At 32.1% G+C, this 21,130-nt stretch overlaps 1 protein-coding gene across 3 annotated transcripts in view; it reads left to right on the forward strand.

Annotated features, from left to right (window-relative positions):
• The window catches only part of LRRC7 (leucine rich repeat containing 7), a 595,608-nt gene that overhangs the window by 477,054 nt on the left and 97,424 nt on the right, over positions 1-21,130 (forward strand). For all 3 annotated transcript variants that reach the window (XM_066376553.1, XM_066376550.1, XM_066376552.1), the window contains 5 exons: positions 4,229-4,298; positions 6,455-6,554; positions 9,245-9,369; positions 11,445-11,693; positions 16,375-16,575. In XM_066376553.1, coding sequence (XP_066232650.1) covers positions 4,229-4,298; positions 6,455-6,554; positions 9,245-9,369; positions 11,445-11,693; positions 16,375-16,575 — 745 coding nt within the window. The remainder of the gene's footprint in view (positions 1-4,228; positions 4,299-6,454; positions 6,555-9,244; positions 9,370-11,444; positions 11,694-16,374; positions 16,576-21,130) is intronic.

Consider the following 21,130-nt stretch of genomic DNA (forward strand, 5'->3'; position numbering starts at 1 on the left):
ATTCTGTGTAAAGCATGTGTGAAGTATATATAATAAATATCATGTGAAGATGCAAATATTTATTTTAAAAATGCAGAAGCTAAATTATTTTTAAAAAGATAATTCAAAATTTTATTATTTGATTATATTAAAATCATGTGTTATATATTAAAATTATATAAAATGTATACACCCAAATTTATATACTAAAATCCTCCCATATGCAGAAAGCATAATATTATGAAAACATGGAAAATAACTGAAATAAAAACCCACATAATTTATTAATAAAATTATGTGCATAGATAAGTATATATATATATATGCAGACACATATGTTTTCATGTATACTTTTATGTCTCCAGTAAATTAAATGGACAATGTCTATATATTCAACAACACCAGAATGCTGGTAAAAATATTGCCAGGCAGCTAATCCTAAATAGTCCTAAGGTCAGTACATTATGGTAAGGACAACCAAATGGTCATTTTGTCATGTTTAGGGCAGGACAAAAAAAGAAAGTATGTGACAAAGGTGTTATGTTGGTGGATGGATAAAAAGAACAAGTGAAACGGCAGTTCATCTTTGTTTTCTTCATAACTGTCCACAAATAAGAAAGGATAAAAAAAATATTGACTAAAGATAACTCCTCAGAAGATAAGTGATTTCAGAATAGAATACTGGAACTCTGTTTTCAATAAGTTTTAATCAGGTTAATGATAATATGAGAAACTGAGAGACTGAAACAAAACTGTCAAGAATGGTTTTTATAGAATCACGAAGCATGTTCAGATTCTGATAGTTTCACTAAATATGGGAGTTCTCATTTGTTTATTAATTTATGAAAAAATAATATGAAGTTCAAAAAACATTCATCATTCAGTAATATTCCCATGTAAGAGAATAAAACATTTTATCTTAAAAGTTTAGAGTTTTCTTTTTAAAATCAGGATAACAAGGAAGTATTATAGGTTGGTGAAATAAGAGTAAGTCGTGACACACCAACCTGTTTTGTTTCCTGTTTTGACCGAGTCACCAAACAGAAAATGAGGGAAATCATTGAATATTGGGCCTAATTTTCAGCAATACATTTTTTAAACTTTTCTAATTATATTTTGTAAGATTAGAAATAAGTCATGGAGATGTCATAGGAAGATGGACATCTGGTGGATTCAATTACAGTTCCCCAATGGAACCAAGCTCCATTATTGTCACCTGGGGGGAGGGTTTCATGATGAACTATTGGAGCACCCCCAGAATTCTTGTTTTGCTCGACTTTTGTACATTAGCAATCTGCATGATGGTATTGGAAATGTGCTTATCAAGTATTTTAAAATTATTCATAGTTAGGACTGCTAATGGAGATTTTTATTCAGTAAATATAGCACACTTGGGTACCTACCATGGAAAAGACACATTGCTAGATTCTAGTGCAAAAGAGGTGAATAAAATACTGAATCTCATAATATAAAGAGTTTAAATACTTTATTAGGCCATATATGTAAGCTTAATTTATCCCCTCAAAAGGTGACCAAAATATAGTAGAGAGCCAAATTAACTTTTTTTTTTTTTTTTTTTTGTATTTTTCTGAAGCTGGAAACGGGGAGAGACAGTCAGCCAGACTCCCGCATGCGCCCGACCGAGATCCACCCGGCACGCCCACCAGGGGCGACGTTCTGCCCACCAGGGGGCGATGCTCTGCCCCTCCGGGGCGTCGCTCTGCCGTGACCAGAGCCACTCTAGCGCCTGGGGCAGAGGCCAAGGAGCCATCCCCAGCGCCTGGGCCATCTTTGCTCCAATGGAGCCTTGGCTGCGGGAGGGAAAGAGAGAGACAGAGAGGAAGGAGGGGAGGGGGTGGAGAAGCAAATGGGCGCTTCTCCTATGTGCCCGGCCAGGAATCGAACCCGGGTCCCCCGCACGCCAGGCCGACGCTCTACCGCTGAGCCAACCGGCCAGGGCAAATTAACATTTTTTAAATTAATAAATTAATCAAGAAATCTTAACCTGAGATTAAAATGAATATTTAGCCAAAGTTGAGGACAAAGTTGAACATTGCCATCAGTGAACAAACTGCTTAGATAAAAGATGAAATATAAGCCAAAAGCCTTCATTATTCCAGTTTAATATTTAAAGTATAATTGATTTTAAAAGCTTGGCATTATATTTGAACAATGATTCCTTTGCACTATCAATGGTAAGACTGCTTCCATTGTCAATTTCTGCACACTGTGATACTTAAATAAAGGCTCCCTTTCAACAACTGCAAGAGCAAGGAAAAATAAGGATAACATCCTTCTCTAATAGTTTATTTTCTTCATACGTTACATTTATGGCTAGATTAATGGTGATTTATCATGAATGTTGTATATGATTCTGAAGAGTTTTCCCTCATGCAATTTTGATACAGCAGAATTAATATTCTACTTTTAATTCATTGCCACATGATATGAAAAATTCTCCCCATAAGACCTTACTTGACAATTTCTGGCTTAAATGAAATTAAATAGCTAAAAATTGGGAACAGCTTTAATAGGCATTTTAGTTTAATGTTATAAATGCTAGTATAACAAACAAGTCTATAAAAAGAGAATTATGATATAACTTAATATCATTTATTTATATTCTTACTTATGTTTTATAAATATTTATAATCTCAGAAAGGTTATTATATTCTTCTCAAGTTACCTAGCTAATACACACTTTGTTGATATTTGTATTGGCTGCAAAATTATTTTATATTTACTTAACTACTTAATTGCTTTCACATGTAAAATTAACTGTTTCTACAATCTTTACTAATTATTGTAACATTTTCCACTCCCACTATCAAAATATATTTATTCACCAGTTGGCTAACAGAATTTCAATATATTAAAAACATAAGGAAAATTTTATTGCAAGTTATATCTAAAATGTTTATCTGTATTCAAAAGTGAACATGCAGAAATGAACAACAAATCCATTGGCATGCCTTGTTTGTATTATTTTGCTGACTGTCATGATAATTACAATTTATTGATCATGTATAATTTAAGGAATATCAAATAGTATGTTGAAGTAGGTTTTTGGTTATTTGGCTCTCCAAAGGCTGAAGTCAAAGCTACAGATCATTTTGATTGAATACAAAGGCTGGTGTCATACTTCATCTGTCCCAAAATGACATTTTTAAAGATTCTTTCGTTGAATATCAACTGTACAATGTATGAAAGTTGGAAGAACAAAAGGACACACTTTCAGAAATCAACATAATGTTAGGAGCTGTAAATTGTTTTAATAGTAACAGACATGGCCCCTTGCCTTCTTATAGCCTACCCTACAGTTCTGAGGGAATATCAGTTTTAAAATTACAAAAACAAATATATAATTACAAACTATGATATGTTCCAAGAAGGATAATATGAGGTGCTTTGACACTCGGTTGTGAAAAGTAATTTAAATGAGGAGTCAAGAAAAGGCCTCTTTGAGAAAATTGCATTTATGCTAAAAACAAAAGGTTTTGTGGGATTTGGTCAAGTGAAGTATGGGAGAAAGAATACGCTAGAGCAGTGGTCCCCAACCTTTTTTGGGCCACGGACTGGTTTAATGTCAGAAAATATTTTCACGGCCTTTAGGGTGGGACAGATAAATGCACAAAATAAAATTATGTGACCGGCATAAAAACTGTGGTATTTTTAAATATAATTGTCCAACTTACGAGACAAGCGTCAAGAGTGAGTCTTAGATGGATGTAACAGAGGAATCTGGTCATTTTTTAAAAATAAAACATCGTTCAAACTTAAATATAAATAAAACAGAAATAACGTAAGTTATTTATTCTTTCTCTGCGGCCGGTACCAAATGGCCCACGGACCGGTACTGGTCCATGGCCCGGGGGTTGGGGACCACTGCTCTAGAGAAAGCAATAAGTTTGGCTTATTTTGTAGCAGGCTGAGATAGATAATGCCAGTGGTTCTGATGGGATTAAGTCAGGAAAAGAGTAGCAGAACTCCTGGAGGGGCTCAGGGGCCAAGTTTTTAAGATCTTAAAGATATGTTAAAATATTTGAGTTTATCTTAGATACAAGGGAAAGCATTTGTAGAGTTGTGAACAGGAGATTTTTACTTTTTAAAGATTGTTCAAGCTACTTAATGGAGAAAGAACTGGAGAGAAGAAGAGTAAAATCAATGTTACAGTTTTTTAAATAATTGTTTATAAAAATAATTTATATCCACCTTTACCCAATCTATTAGAATGTTCTTATTTTTTTAGATTGAAGAATTTACCATTCTCATTTACCAAACTTAAGGAGCTTGCAGCTTTGTGGCTTTCTGACAATCAGGTAACAACTTTTAGCAACTGATTTATTCTGTTTATTAAGATGAACTATAATTGAAACTGTGAATTACTAACTTTTGAAAAAAATAGATACTTCTGTTCATGTAAATTACAGGTGGGGCAAAAGTAGGTTTACAGTCATGAGTACACAAAGCAGTTTATCTTTGTATTGTTATTTATTAATTATTGTATCTACTTCCATATGAACAACTGTAAACCTACTTTTGCCCTACCCTGTATAGATTCTTTATCCTCTACAGGAGAGATTTTTGTAAAGGTAGTATTTTTTTTTTTTTAGATTTTATTTATTCATTTCTAGAGGGGCGGGAGATAGAACAGGGGGAGGAACAAGAAGTATCAATTCCCATATGTGCCTTGACCAGGCAAGCCCAGGGTTTCGAACCGGTTACCTCAGTGTTTCCAGGTCGACAGTTTATCCACTGCGCCACCACAGGTCAAGCTGTAAAGGTAGTATTTAAATATGTATTTCATTGCTCCAGACAAAACAGCACTATAGTTCCCTATGTTTTTAAATATTTCAACCTAGCATCAACATCATTCTCAGAGATCCAATATACAAGATGATCATATTTATGGCTTTTTAGCTCTAAGTGGTGTATATATATATGCCTTAGAGGATATACTTTAATTATACCTCTGAAAGTAAAGAATAAGAAATTATTAACACAATCCCCACAAGAGGTAATTATTATCCTCTATGTTCTTTTTTTCTCGTACTTTTAATTATAACCAACCTAATTCTACAACTTCATTCAAGAAATTTGCAGCTATCTTTTGCAACTATTTTCTGTAAAATTGTTTTGATGTTATTTTTCTCATAAAATTAGATGATAATTAAATCAGTAATTGAGTTTTAATAAATAATTTTATTAACTAGAAAGTAACAAGAAACAGTTGAAGACATCTGATTTGCCACCAGAAAAAAAACTGGTGATAGACAATTTTGACATTATATGTTAATCCTGTTTTACTCTTTTCTTGTAATTCTAAAATTTTGTAACATCTATCCCAAAATACAAATGGCAAATGAAAAAAATTATATAAACCTCTACAAATTGTAAAATACAAGTGTAAGAATAATGTTTATCTTTTTACAGTTATTATAGCATTTGATTCCATCTACTGAGTAAAAAATTATAGCCATTCAAATTCAAATCTGATCAATGAACTATAGTTTTTTCAAGGTATCAATATATTATTATAAATAAAGCATTTCTAGCATCAGTGTAAATTATGCTAATATAAATTATGCTAATCAAGTCTGTTCAGTCTTGTCTTGTGGGGGAAAAAAAAAACCCTAATATCATGATTTATTATTCTTGTGGGAGAATAAACAGAAAATGACTGCATTTAACTTTTATTTAGAACAGTGATTTAATGTGTTTCTGACTCGGTTTCATGAGACAAGTTAGTTACTTAAATCCCCTTTGTGCTTCATTTCTATTAATAAATGTCATGAAATAAGCCAATTTTTAAAATGTTAGATAAAATAATCGATATATTTCTATATATACTATGTGACATCAGAGTTCTAAAACTCCTTCAAAATAATATTTTGGAAATCAACCTAATTAGTAAAAAATGAAATATTACCATTCATAGGTAACTCTATTTTGATATATCAAATACAAGTCCCATTGTTTATCTGGTCTTTGGTTACAAAAATAGCTCTTAAACACAAGTAATTGTGCTTTAACCTAATTAAATTCATAGATGATATTTCATAGCACAAATTTGAGAGCAAATTCCATGGGTTTTTTGGGGGGGGATGGGGACAAGAGCTCGTGAAAATGAATGGGCATATAGAACCATACCAAAGTCTTGCTTAGTTGAAACAATTTAATACATTTTTGGTCTCTTCAGAATTAAAACTGACATTGCTCAGTGAGTATAAATAATTCTTCAAAAAACAGTACACTAAAGAAAAAGGAAATTTCATTATGAAGTCCTTAGAATTTAAAATATTCCCATAAAATAAGTGATAGTCTTATTTTACATTATACTTTCTAGTTTCATTTATTTTTTTCTTACTTTTAATTTTTTTATTTAGCTCGGTGATTCCAGACTATTGATCATTATTATACATAAAATATTCTTCATATTTGCTAACTTCTTGATCTATGTTTCTTTTTCTTACAGTCCAAAGCCCTCATCCCTTTACAAACTGAAGCCCATCCAGAAACAAAGCAGAGAGTACTGACTAACTACATGTTTCCACAGCAACCTCGTGGTGACGAAGGTAAATTGTCAATAGAAATTTTCCTATGCTTGTATAATATTGGACAAGAGATTCATTTTATTCTGATGCTTGGCCAGGAATACTAATACGTGTGCCAGGCTACAAAGATAGTTATATGACATACATAAATCATTTGAATGTTAACTATAAGTATGAATCTTATCTTCACACTTATATACTGTTTTACGTAAGATTCCAAAACAGAACTCTTCCTCTTTAGAATGTTGACTTTTAGGATCTATCTTTTTGCTTAGTTGGTTATAAGACACAGGACTAGTTAAACAAATGTGGTACCCAGCTAATTAAAATAAGCTAAAAAGAGTCAGATCTTCAGGAATGTTCAAAGACCTGGTTTATTTTCTGTGTTCACTAATGAATAAAATTTAAAGATTTAGTACAGCGATTTCAGTCCCCAAATTATTTCATGTTTAGAGTCAACCATAAAAAGATGACCTGCAAATGATGACCATTCTTTCTTTTTCAAGTTGAGTTTCCCCTAAACAACATCAGCAACTGTGATAGGAATACATTTATTCACAACTTAAATCTTTTTCAATAATTACATAAATCTTCTATCCTATGATCACATTCATAAATGTGATCATAAAATGTTTCAAGGAACTTTGTCATTCATTTAGAACTCAGCATAGGCTCCTTACTCAAGCCAGCATGGGTTCCATACACGTTTACTAGTCTTCCAGTCACAGAACTGCTGAGAAGAGTAAACCCACTTTAATCCACTCATGAATTAAATTCACCCAATCCACTTGACTGAAACCAACTTTTACAAATAATTCTTTTCATCTGTATTTCTTATTTTTAGGGATAATTTTAATAAATGTCTTTAGTCTTTGATTTACAAATGCAAATGAATCATTTTGGGATATTTTAGGATATTTTATTCAAATTTGACCTACAGGAATAAGAAAAGGGAAGAGTTGTTTTCACATGTAGTTTCCAGACTTCAATAAAATTAATCTTTTAAATTTATTAAAGAAAATCCACTGTCTTTACATATTGTATAAAAGTCTTATGTAAAAATTATTTTATTTATTGGTCTTTACTTATATCTTTTTTAATATCCCTAGATTATCAAAATATTGCTTTTCACAAAGATGAAGGGAAAAATGAAAGTGTCTTATATTCACTGTTTAATTCTGAGATCCAGTTTCACATATTAAATATCAGTTTTTTCCAGGGAGTGAAGTAGTTTTTCAGGCAGAAGTATGTTAAATGAATTTTTAGAATCCCTTACAACAAAAAAAGAAAATATTATCAGACAATAGTTTGATGTAAAGATTATAAGTCATTTATTTTCTTTGTTAATTTGAGACACATTTAAACTAATGGAGACTTTCATGTTAAAGATTAAATTTTTCACATTTGTAACCCTAAAAATAAACTCCTTTCCATTACCCCACTCCCCCTCAATGCATATGCATGGCTGTGTGCGCGCACACATACACACAAGAGGGTGCGATTATAGGTACTTTATTACAAAAGCATTGTGAGTAGTACCTTTTACAAAGTCCTGACAAAGTTTAGTAGTTACAGACAGTGGTGGGATTCAGGTGGTTCGCACCAGTTTTACAGAACCGATACCTAATTTTTTGTTGAGTTCAGAGAACTGGTTGTTAAAACTGCACTTGTAATCAGGGTTCATTCTAAGGTGGGCACCTGGGCAGCCACTCAATGTGGAAATCACAAATTTATATTCCTTACTCTTTTTTAACATTCATCTGCACAGCAACGTATTTTAAGCACCCATAGTAGTAACGTTCATTTCATCCATAGGTGAAAAAAATTTGACGGAATTATGCTTGTAATATTTATTTATTCATTTCATAAAACTCATTATACCTTTGATGAAATACTACATTTTAATTCCCTCACGTTTGTTACTTCAGTAAACAAACATATAATGTGAAGAGAAAAAGTGCCAAACAACCAGAGTGACAACTTGTTTTATTTTTTATCAGGTATTATTTAATATTTATTCATTAATATTTTAAAACTCTTTCTTATAACATAATCTAGTTTTGTGTACCTCTTTTATTGTTCTTATTTAAGTATTAAATGCATGAAATAATAAACTATCTTTCAGTATACCTTTTTTTACATTTAAAATGGTCATTAGGGCAGAGAACCGGTTATTAAATTATTTGAATCCCACCGCTGGTTGCAGATATGAGTTCTGTAATTACGCAGACATGGAGTGGAATCCTGCATTAACCACGGAGAAGCTGCACGACTCAGCAAGTCTTAAAACTCAGCTATAGTTTTCTCATTTTTCAACTTTGGGTGATATTAGTCCTAGAAATGTGCTGTTGTGAAGATTAAAAGAGATAATATTTTTAAACGTTAGTCCAGCTCTCTATTATTTCTGTCCTGTGAAAAGCTCAAGCTCTACACTACAAAATTCTCAATCTCACCATAATTATTATATACTTCAAAAGCTGAATTTGCGCTAAGATATTAAAAGACCACGTAGCAAGTATCAAGGAAAGTTTATTTCCTCTTTCCCCCTTCTTTCCTTCTTTTATTCTTCCTTTTTCTATGTCCTTCTTTTTTTCTTTATTTTTTTTTAAATTTGTGTGTAGTACCTATCACCATTGTTTGCATAGTGTTCTAAGCTCAATTAATAACACTCTATGTAAAAAACAAAGCAATGTTTTGGAATCTAACTGTAGATTTCCAGTCAGACAGTGACAGCTTTAACCCTACCCTGTGGGAGGAGCAGAGACAACAACGCATGACTGTTGCCTTTGAATTTGAAGACAAAAAGGAAGATGACGATAATGCTGGGAAGGTTAAGGTGAACCTTTTAATTTTTGTTTCTTCTTTCTTCTCATTACTTTTGCTTATTCGATATTATTATTCAAATAGTCTTTGGGATTAATTTAGCGACCTCTGCTAGAAGGTCAAATACCTCCTTCAGTCTTATAGTGGTACCTTTCATTGTAGCCAGAGGGTAATTTTTGAAGCATTGTTGTGCTTGAGAATGAGGCTAATGCCCCATTTCTGACTGAGCACATTTGATAGGCCACTCCATCTTACAGAAGAATATGAAAGAGATTCAAGGTGAGAAGAGCTGAGGGAAAAAAAATCTTCTGGGTGATAGACTTTACCTAAGCATCTTATACATCTTTTGAAACATTTGAAATGGTTTTCTTTTCAACACTGAGCAAGGTATCATGCAGACTATGTGAGGTCAAAAATACACATTTATTGAAGAGCCAATGGATATTACATTGGCATTAAAATCTCTGAAAGATTTTATGTTCCTGTGATATTTGAGAAGAATTTATGAGTTTTCTTAAGTATGAGGGCAAGTTTTAAAGGAAGTGACGGCTAATATCTGGTGATGTTCCTTAGGGAAAATAACCAATTTTTTTTAATGTTTCTATAGCATTTGAACTTTTTTTTTTTTTAATAACCAATTTTTTAACTCCAAAGCATATTTTAAAAAATCCTTCATTGGAACTAATCTAGGTCAAGTAAAAAAGTTGGATTCTTAAGTTCATATTTTTAATATTTAAATTTAAAAATATCAGAATTGATATAATTTTATCAGTATCAGATCTTCATGTTATCATTATATCAATATCTTGGACCTCTCATTATTTTTTATGTTATTACTTGTACACTTTTATATCATGAGTACTAACAGCTCTCACTCTTAGGGACTAATTTCCTAGGTAATTATATATGCATTCTGTTAGTTGATCTAGATTGTGTGATGTGTTCTTTTCTGTCCTGTCATTCCCACATTCTCTGAACATTTTTCTTTAACCAACACACTTTAGAACCTTACTGGAATTAGTAAGGTAATTGACAAAACATAATGTTATCATTGTGAAGAACCCAAAATGGATTCTGAAATCAAGTGATAATTGTGTTAAAGATTTGGGATTAAAAAATGTTTCTGGATGATTGATTAGTGTTATCTAATAACCAGAGACATTTTTTATTGTGAATTCCTAGAAAAAAAAATAATGCCAAACTAAAAATAAACCTTTAAAACATTTCAGTTTCTTTTTTCTTTTAAGAATTTCATATATTAGATCCAGAATCAATGGATGATGCATTCTATACTGGACCTTTGATTCATTGTTTTATTTCATTGAATATCAAAAACTACATACTTCTTTTTAGAAATCTATATTCAAAGGAACCAAGAGGAAAATGGTGTATTTAATATATTCTAGTATACTTGTCAATAAAAACAAAATATAGTAAATGCAAACAATTATTTAGAAGCCCTGTTTGTGTGTTATGTGATCAGGTTTGTTTATAATCAGAGTAGGTTTATTATACTTTACAGCACATTTTTCTCTATGTTTATTTATACTTGGTTTATTTAAATTTTGGTATAACCATACATGTTTCCTAAATCTCAAACTACTTTGCTTTCACTAATTTGAATATATCCAATGCCATAGGCTATTGGACAAATTAGAACACAAACAACCTTCTAAATAAATCATCATGGAAATATGATGAATGGAATGCACTAAAATCTTAAATTAATCACGCTTTTTCTGGTTCATTACATGTATTAAATTTAGCACAATTTTACCTTTAATTTACATAAACTTTTAAAAGGAACCAGTGACCTATGCCATCAACTTCCAAATGGACTAGAGTATAATGCCCTATTTATAGTGTATACAGTGTAGTATGAATGCTGCCTTGTGTGAAATGACACGTTAGCTTCATATGATATTGATACTGTTTTATGACATAGACTTAAAACTAACATTCTGATGGTTGTTTTAAATGCATTACCCAGAGTGAAAAAAAAATCAAGAGTAAAAATAAATGATAAAATGAAAGTATTGCTACAGTGCTCCTCTTTCTCCCAGAAAATGGAGATTCCTTCTCCCACAGGATCACTCCTGCCAAGCCCCCTGGGAAAGGGGCCAGCGTGGGATTACTCTCCAACCTGCCAGACTGTCTGGCGATTGCTGCACACCATGGGCCAGGTGTGATCAGCAGATCCAAGATATGCCCGTCCCCCAGAATGACCCCCAGCTGGCATGGGGTTGTATAAGTGGCCTCCAGCAGGACAGGAGCATGTGCACTCCATTGCCAGTTGCAGCACAGTCCACCACTCTTCCCTCTCTAAGTGGCAGACAGGTAGGCCTAGGTGCTTGGGGTAGGAGAATCCCCATGTAGAGGCAACCATGGAACCGTGGTTTTATTGGGGTATGTTCTGCATGATTTGGGGTAAGAAATGTTGGTCATAGAAACTTACTAATTGCCAGTGTTTGAGCCTAATTTAATTTTTTGTTCATTGACATTGGCAATGGGATGGAGATATCTGACATGGTTTTTCAACTGAGTGCTTTATTTTTATTTATGCTCTTATTTTCTTTTTTTTTTCATTTAAAGTGTGGGAATACTAATAGTTGCACAGAATGTTGATGACACTATTGATAAAATCTAAATTGTCCCCACACATACACACGTTTTTTAAAATATAATTCTGGGGAAGATTAAACTTGATTCTTAAAATAACAGGAGATTTAAATTGAAATTTGCTGAGAGTGAACTGTAAACACAAAGATGGCATCTGTTGAAAAGCATCAATTTCCTTTTAATTTGAAGGCACAGATGATGAGAATTCCTGTAAGAGAAGATTGGTTTTGGAGTTGTGGCAAATGAGGTTTCTTCAACTCTGTGGGTTGGGTGTATAGGAGTTTAATGGGCGGGAGAGACTTAATGGGATGTGAAAGGACACTGTATTTTTTGTAAACTTTCCCATCCACATGTAATGGACTAGATTCTTATTCTGTCTTATATTCTTTCTGCAATATAAGGCAATCTGAGCATGCATTTTCCTAACTAAAAGTGCTATATATTTTCTCTGTTCTAAAATGTTTCAATTGATTTTTAGTATAAGATATTTAACAAATAATAATTAAAACATTATTATTTCTCTTACTGGAATTTACAACCAAATCAAATAAGAATTTAACCATAATGTAAGAAAACCACAGTTCTGTGTGACTTCAAGATATCACTTCTAAATGCCTTAACTATTAACATTAATTCTTTATTCATTTGCTAAATTTGGGGGAGTCTCCAACATCTTGCAACCACTATTTGCATTTACTGCACTTTATTTAGATTTGAGGTATACAGAATGTTGTGAAACATTTCTGCTTTCCAAAATTAAAATAAAATAGCATATCAGTAAATATCTTGCACTTAAATAAAATGTATGGCTGAAATGAGCAAATACTTTATGGTGAGTGATATACATAACATTTTGATAAGAACATAATCGACAGATTATGTGTATAATAAATTAATTTACATATATTTTCATTTCATAAGGGACTATTTGTAGTCTATATATTTGGAAATATAAAGAAACTGCTTTTGTATTTGGGCATTATTGAGATATTAATATAATTATGTTTATGATCATATTTATTCACATCTGAAATACTGCACAAGTGAGTTAAAAAGTAAAGGGTATAAAATATGCTTTTACAGAGCTTAAAAACATAGTAGATCTATTAAATTATAGTTTAATTTAAAAATAAATTATAAACTTGTTAGCTTTACTTTGTAAAAAAAAATAGAAATTGCCTTGTTATTTAAAGCAATTTCACATTTTAGACTTACAGTATTTCTTCCACAAAATTGTACAAGTATGTGCTGCACCTATACTAGAGAATAGCTCTGAACCAAGTAACACTTGTGTAGCATAAACTTTAGAGTCAAAGACTTGAGTTTGAATTTGGGCATTGCTACTTACCAGTGGTATACCCTTGGGCAAGTAATTTACACTGTCTGAGCCCTGGGATTTTCTTTGTTTGTTTGTTTTTTTCATAAAATGAGAACAGATGCTATAATGGGTTGTAAAATTTAAATGAGATTGAAATATAATTGATCATAAATTATTGATATTATTAGTCATTAATCATTTATAATTTATGTTTAAATATATGTAGTAAATAATGAAATAAGTATTATTTTATAACACACATTTTTAAATATTCTTATAAAACATTTTGCATATTGCCTGACACATGGCAAATACTGAATAAATGATAGCTGTTACTGGATACAATCTGAATAAAAATTCAGACAGTTATAGGTATTCTGGTTAGACATATATAGTAGATTCTGGATTGCCAAAGGAATCCAGATTTGAAAAATATATAAATACCATATGATATTAGTAACAGTATCTAATCTCTGCATAGAATCCATAAATTGTCAGGACTATAATATTTATTATCTCGTTTTAGCTTTAGATTAACACAAGCATATGGGAGAGATATTATCACTCCTATGTTATGTGAGTAAAAATGGATATCTGGTCAGGGTGAATCTGGCTGAAATTTAAGTCGTCTGACTTCAAGTTCAGTTCTGCTGGTGGACTAATAAATGGGAAGCAGGGAGATCATTGTCTAGGTGGAACAAATCTAAGTTTTATGAGACCTAAAATGTCCACAGTTTGATGAGGGACCTTTATAAGAAAAATAATACAGAATAACCATACAAATACTTAAGTAGAACCTCTTACAGAGCTTTGAAAAGAAGCCATGCAAGTGACCAAAGCTTAAGCTTCATTAGCTTCATGGAAAATTTGCTTCTGTTTCTGGATTTAAAATGTTTTACAGAGATAAAATACGCAAACATATTCTAGTGATGTGACCGACATACCATATTAATTTGCTTATAAAATAAAAAATATTGGTACCATAACCATTAGTAAATAGTCATCTAATTGTGTCAGATGGGACATAGCATCTACAAAAAGATTATATTATTCAGTGAAATATTTAATTCTATTAAAAATCCCTTTATATTCTTTGCCTTTGATTTAATTAGAAACAGAATTTTAGCATTGAGGATATTTTAAGGTACATAAAATTTCAATTTAATGCCCTATTTGAAAATTATTTTTCAAAGATGTTTTTAATTGGCATAATACCATTCTACAATTTACACTTTTAAATATAGTATTTGGCTTTTAGACCTTTGATACTTTTAAACAAGTTCAACAATATAATTTAAAATTTAGATTTAATTTTTGATTAACATTTCTGCTACAATTTAAACAGCAGATCCAAGATGCATGCATCCCAATGGACTTTGTCTAGCATGACTATCATTCTTTTTATGTTTATTTAAGAATGCATTATAAATTAAGTACCCTAAGATATATTTATACTACACTCTAACAACTTACATTTTCACTGTAGACTGACTTTTTCTCGGGTTACATTTTTCTATATATTATTAATGCCATCCTTATTTATTTAGGAGTATAAAAGATTAAATTACATTTCAACAATACTTATACTAGAGAAATTCTGTTTTTTCATCAGCTTTCCAAAAATATATTGAAACAATAATTTTGTATTTTTAGTGCTGTACAGAATGTTAGAAATCAACTAGGGAAGTCCAATGCCACTATTTGAGAAGAAAAATGAGCCACACAAAAAAAGATAAAACACTAGAATAACAAAATTGGTAGATTTGCTAAAACTTCAGATGAGCAAAAGTGTTTGAGTTCATATTTATAACCTTCAGCTCTATTCCACAATCATGGTTCCTTATATCCCATGAATTACTTAAATGTGTGGAAGTGGGTATGAATAGCCCCTTCCCTCTTTCTTGTTTTTTCTCTCATTCCCACTCTTCTTTCTCCTTCAGCTTCTCTCCCACCTGCACTTCCCAAACCCCACACATACTTTCCACAGACATGTACTCTCCAAAACCACGGATACCATTCCATTTTTTAAAGTTGGTTCTACTCAGATGCAAAAAAGACATGAATTTTTAAACAAGCCTGGCCAAAAAATGCTTACTTCTTCTCCCACTCCCTTTTAATCAGCATGGACAATTTGTATCTATTCCATTTAATTAATATTATAGGTACTCAGATGTTTGGAATAGCTCATATTTTCTCTCTCTAAATGTGTCAAAATTTCTCTCTCTAAATTAAATTGGAAAAATACTCATATATATATATAGATAGATAGATATAGATAGATATATATAGATAGATATATTCCCTACAGTCAGACTGATACACCAAAAAGAAATTCAAGAATGAAAATAAATATCTGGATAAAAATAAACCAAAATTTGCATGTTTGCCTAGAATGTCTTAGAAAATGTTTACAATTTTTTATTTGCTTTTATTGTAAGACATTACCTACAAATCATGTTAGTTTGTTTGGATAAAAATTGAATCGAAAGCCACCATGAAGCATATTTTCTTAAATATTAACAAGAATTAGCTACCCTACCTTTGATGTAAGATACTAATTAACATAAGAGCTGAAGCATATTTGGGTAGCAGATATTATCACCTCTTGATTTTTTAATAAGTGATAACTCACTCCACTTGTAAATCTTTTGGGGTCTCCATCACTTGCATTGATATTTCAAATATATTTTTAAAATCAAAATAATTACTTAGAAGTAATTAAGATAGGAAAGGAAGAGCCTCTAAAATATAAAAGCAGCTGAAAATCACAATTAAATTTTTCAGAGATTACCAGTCACTTAAGTGTTGGATGTACTGCTATTTCAACCCTTTTAGGATAGATCTAAAGATAGGCTATAACCCAAAATTGTGTTTCATCTGAAAGGGTAGACAAGGGTGGGGGGAAGTCCCACTGGGCAGAATGAGAGAACACTAAGTGTTCCACTCTACAAAACAGTTTCTCAGCCAGCTCAACACTCACTATACTGAATTTGGTTATACTACTATGCATAAAATGGCGTAGTTTTGTGAACATGCTTGCTGAAAGTATTTTATGTTAAATTTCTTTTTATAAACTTCTAGGTTGAAATAAACCTAAAACGATATCCAACTCCTTACCCAGAGGATTTAAAGAATATGGTAAAATCTGTTCAAAATCTGGTGGGTAAGCCAAGCCATGGAATGCGTGTTGAGAATTCCAACCCAACTGCTAACACGGAGCAAACTGTGAAAGAAAAATATGAACACAAGTGGCCCGTAGCCCCAAAGGAGATTACAATGGAGGTATTTCACGGTTATTGGTAATTGCCAGTGAGGTTTGGAATTTTTGGAATTACTAAACGGTACTTATTTTTTTTAACTTAATTGATCATCCTTTAAAAGTACATTTTATTTCCCAAAATATAAATGGAGTCTCTCTACTCTGTCAAACTATGAGAGTTGCTTTTAATAAATCACAGATACATGATACCCTTATGGCCTAAAACCATAATAGAACTTCAAAAGTTCCAATACATACAGAAAAAAAATAATTTGCTCACCCAGCTAGGCCAGGCCCATATGTGCATTATAGTATTTCATTATATCCTTTTGGCAACCCCAAACTTTTATTTTATGAGTCATTAGAAGACACTAAATGAAGATTTTTTTATTCTGCAAATCTCAGCAAAATTCCTGAGGCAAAAATATGTTTTTAATTTTTTTGAGTTTGTTACAACCTTTTTAAAAAAGACTACTATAAACAACAAAAAAGGGAGATAACTTTGAAATTTAGCTTTTTTTCAATCTAGTCATGTGAGCTTAATTCCCACATTTGAGAATTAATTAGCTATTCATCAATTTGTTTGGTCTGAAAAGAATTCAACTACATGTATGCCACCTCAGCACTATCTCATCAACTCTTCAGATAACTTGCTTATCACCTATCTTCATTAGAACCATAATTGGTATGAAAACATCTAGAAGTTACTATACCTACTTCTCTACAATCTAGATTGGCAAAAGTCTTTTAAAAATCTGCATTTCAGAGCATCAGTTTGGTGCATTGATTAAACACCAACTGTCTATTAAACACTGTGAGAGAGAGAGAACTATAGAATGTGTACATAGTCCCTGACTAATTTAGGGCCTACCCGGGTAAATGTAACAAAGATGAAGTAATTTAGGAATGTATGATCATATCATTGGTTGTGTGATGGAGAACATAATACTCTAAGAAGTTAGAGAGATAAGCAATTACTGCCAATCAGTTAAAAGGTTACTTAAAACAGTTAATGTTGAACTGCATATTAATAATTGGATAATTATTTTAAAGTTGAAAAGAGAGGAAAGTATTTCAGGCCAAGGGAAAAGCTTGAGCAAAAATAAACATTGGTGTGCACATTTGTCAGTGGAAGTGCAATACCAGCCTGCTCTAAAAAAGAGGCATACAGATGTTATGTAAGGAAGAAAATTTAAGTAAATATTCATTTTTGTTGTCTTTTATCTTCTTGCTTATAAAATCAATATTATTTACTTTTTCTTTCCAAGATATTATAGTATGCTATAGTAGAGCAATAGACTTTTCTTTAATATCTAAGATATAGCAATAATATAAAAAGGCAGAAAAACAACATTTAGCAGGTACTAAGAATATAGATGCTTTGCGTTTAAATTCCATGTAATCACAGTTTAACATCAAAATAACTGTGAGGTCATGATAATCCATAAACTGATTAATTTTGATGCAAATAAAGAGATTCTAAAATTGTTTAATACAGGGCTGGGATAGGTGAAGCAAGGAAAAGATGGCTTTGGTCATGAATTTAATAACCGTAAATAGAGAAAATATATCTTAAAATTGTCCCACAGCACTTCAAGCTTAATAAATCCAAAATTAAATGTAATGTTTCTTCCACTAACTTGCTGCTGCTTTTGTATCCCTGATCTTGACCTTAGCTGCACCATTATTATCTACTTGTTTACTCAAGCTAGACACTGGGAGGCATTCTAATTTCCTTTTTCTTTTTTCACTCCATTCCCTTACCCTTCCAAACAATCACCAAAGCCTATTCATTTACATCTAAGTGTATCTCTTGTATCTTCTCTGGTCCTCAACTGTGTCTTGCGATACTATAAAAACTGTCAACTTCTTGTCCCTAGCCTCCTCCTTGCCTTACTATTGATCTTTCTAACACAGATCTAATTTTGCCCTCCATTTTTAAAATTTTTATTTATTTATATATTTATTTTCATTTATTGGGGTGACATTAGTTAATCAGATCATATAGGTTTCAAGTGTACGTCTCTGTGATGCATAATCTGTGTATTGCTTTGTGGACTCACCACTCAAAGTCAAATAATCATCTATCATCATATATTTGACCATTCTTAAAAACACTACAGTGGCTTCTTATTGATTATCTAAGGTTCTTAATTATCTGGAGTGGCCATACTCAATAGAGAGAAGATTGAAGCTCAACCATCAGTTTTATATTCATATCTGTGGTTCACCCCTGCCTTTCTTAGTTTTCTTCTACTGGCCTTTTCCTTTTGAATAGAAATTTCACTGGTAGTTTCAATACTTTCTTCAAAATCAAGATTCTAGATCTTCTTTTCTCAACTCTTAGCATGCCAAGAGCAAGAAGCTATTACTCTCAGTACCATCTTCTCTTTTCAAATTACTGCACCCAAGTTAAGGGGCCACACTCCATATTTTTAGCTTCCAGGTAGTAATAAAAGAAATAGCCAAGTATCTAATCACTGTATATTGAGCATTGTTATTATATACTTTGCACTTGTATGCCATTTTTGAGTAATTATTTAGCTCATACTGTCAAGAATGTGGAGAAGGTTATCTCACACTGCGTGATGTATTTATGTGGTTAAATATAGAAATCCAAGAAAAACAAACAATAGAAGTAGGCAGGAACAGAAGCAGAAAACAAGGAAAAATAGAGTAAATTATAAATACAGCAGAGAAATAAGGAAAAGAAAGGACAAATCAACACTTATTGATCACTTTCTATTTGCCAACCCTATGAATAGAGTTTTAACATATTATGCTAAACAGAGAATATAGCTGGGAAAGCCATATGAATAAGGATAAGGTGATGTGAAGTTCCCTTCTGCAACCATTTTCCTTTATATATATGCCTAGTGGGCTTTGCATTTGCTTTTTCCCCAGTCTTAGTCCATTCAGGTTGCTATAAGAGAAAGCCATAGACTAAGTAAGGTGGCTTATAAACAAAACAAATTTATTTCTCACAGTATTGAGGCTGGGAAGTCCAAGGTTAGTGTCTGGTGCCTGCTTTCTGGTTCATAAAAGGCCATCTTCTCTCTCTGATCTCACGTGGTGGAAGGGGTTAGGGAACTAGCTCTTTGGAGTCTCTTTTAAAAGGACACTCATTCATAAGGGCTCTACTCTCACTAATCACCTACCAAAGACCCCACATCCAAATACCACCACATTGGTTTTAACATAATTTTTGTGGGGATACAAAAATTCAGTTGGCAGCTTCAGCTCTTTATATGACTAGAACGTCTTCATCTTCTATTTTTCAGCCTAAAGATTATTACCTCAACAGAAAGGTCTTCCTTGATCATCCTGATCAGTAGGACACTCTGACACCTGTCTATTTGCATCAAATATAATAAAACATTTATGATTATTTTACCTATTAACTTCAGACTGTGAGTTTCATGAGGGCAGGCATCATGTATATCTTGTCTACCATTGTCTACCCAGTGTCTAGCATAGTGTCTACTATATAGTAGGGGCACAATAAATATCTGTTAAATAAGTGAATGACTGATATGGTGTTGTAACTCTGGTAACAGCTCTGTCTTTTCATCTAGTTAGAATTTTATTGATGGTAAAAACTCTCCAAGTTTTTGTTAAATTAATAATTGAGTGTTAGCTGTCATTCCTGTGCATATTTCATCACTTGCTTATTGAATAAAGTGTATTTTAACCACAACAATCTATCATATGGCCAATAAAATAAAATTCTTCTTAACTCTGATAATCTAACACATTATATTATATATATATATATAAATACATTAATATAACATTATGAGTAAAGGTAAAAATGTTATGATAAAGAATATTGTGGCATGGGGAAGTCAGGGAAAGAAGATAAGGAAGGAAATAGAACAATATGATATAAAAGAAGTAAAGGCTAAAGAACCCTGAATTCTTGATATACAAATACCTTAAGTGTTGCCTGACCAGTGGTGGCGCAGTGGATAAAGCATTGACCTGGAAATGCTGAGGTCACTGGTTCGAAACCCTGGGCTTGCCTGGTCAAGGCACATATGGGAGTTGATGCTTCTAGCTCCTCCCCCCTTCTCTCTCTGTCTCTCCCTCCCTTTCTCTCTCCTCTCTAAAATGAATAAATAAAATAAAATAAATACCTTAAGTGTCTTAATAATTTTGATACAAGGACCCTAGACCAAAAGAAATACCTAACCAAAGCTCCATTTATTGAGCAATTAGGTCCAAACAACACAGTATATGTTTACACTCTGTTTAGTGGTCATTTGAAAACAATACACATAAATTAAAAGTATTCCTAATATTTTTACTATATTTTTAAATAACCAAAACTATTTATGAATGGAATGTGTGTACCTGTTGGATACCATCTACCTTCTCAAACCTTAGAATCATATTAGATACTGCCATTCTAATTTCTTTTTCACAATGATTTGGGGGGAGGGGCACTTGATGTTTGATCACAGCAACTACCAAAAGCCTAGATTCACAAAGACTGTCATCAAATGGAATGTGCAATCTAATGTTGAAACTGAGAGCTGCCCAGAGGTAGCTGTTCACACAGTATCTGACTTATGTCAA

This window comes from Saccopteryx leptura, chromosome 3 (genome assembly GCF_036850995.1).
Source record: "Saccopteryx leptura isolate mSacLep1 chromosome 3, mSacLep1_pri_phased_curated, whole genome shotgun sequence".
NCBI lineage: Eukaryota > Metazoa > Chordata > Mammalia > Chiroptera > Emballonuridae > Saccopteryx > Saccopteryx leptura.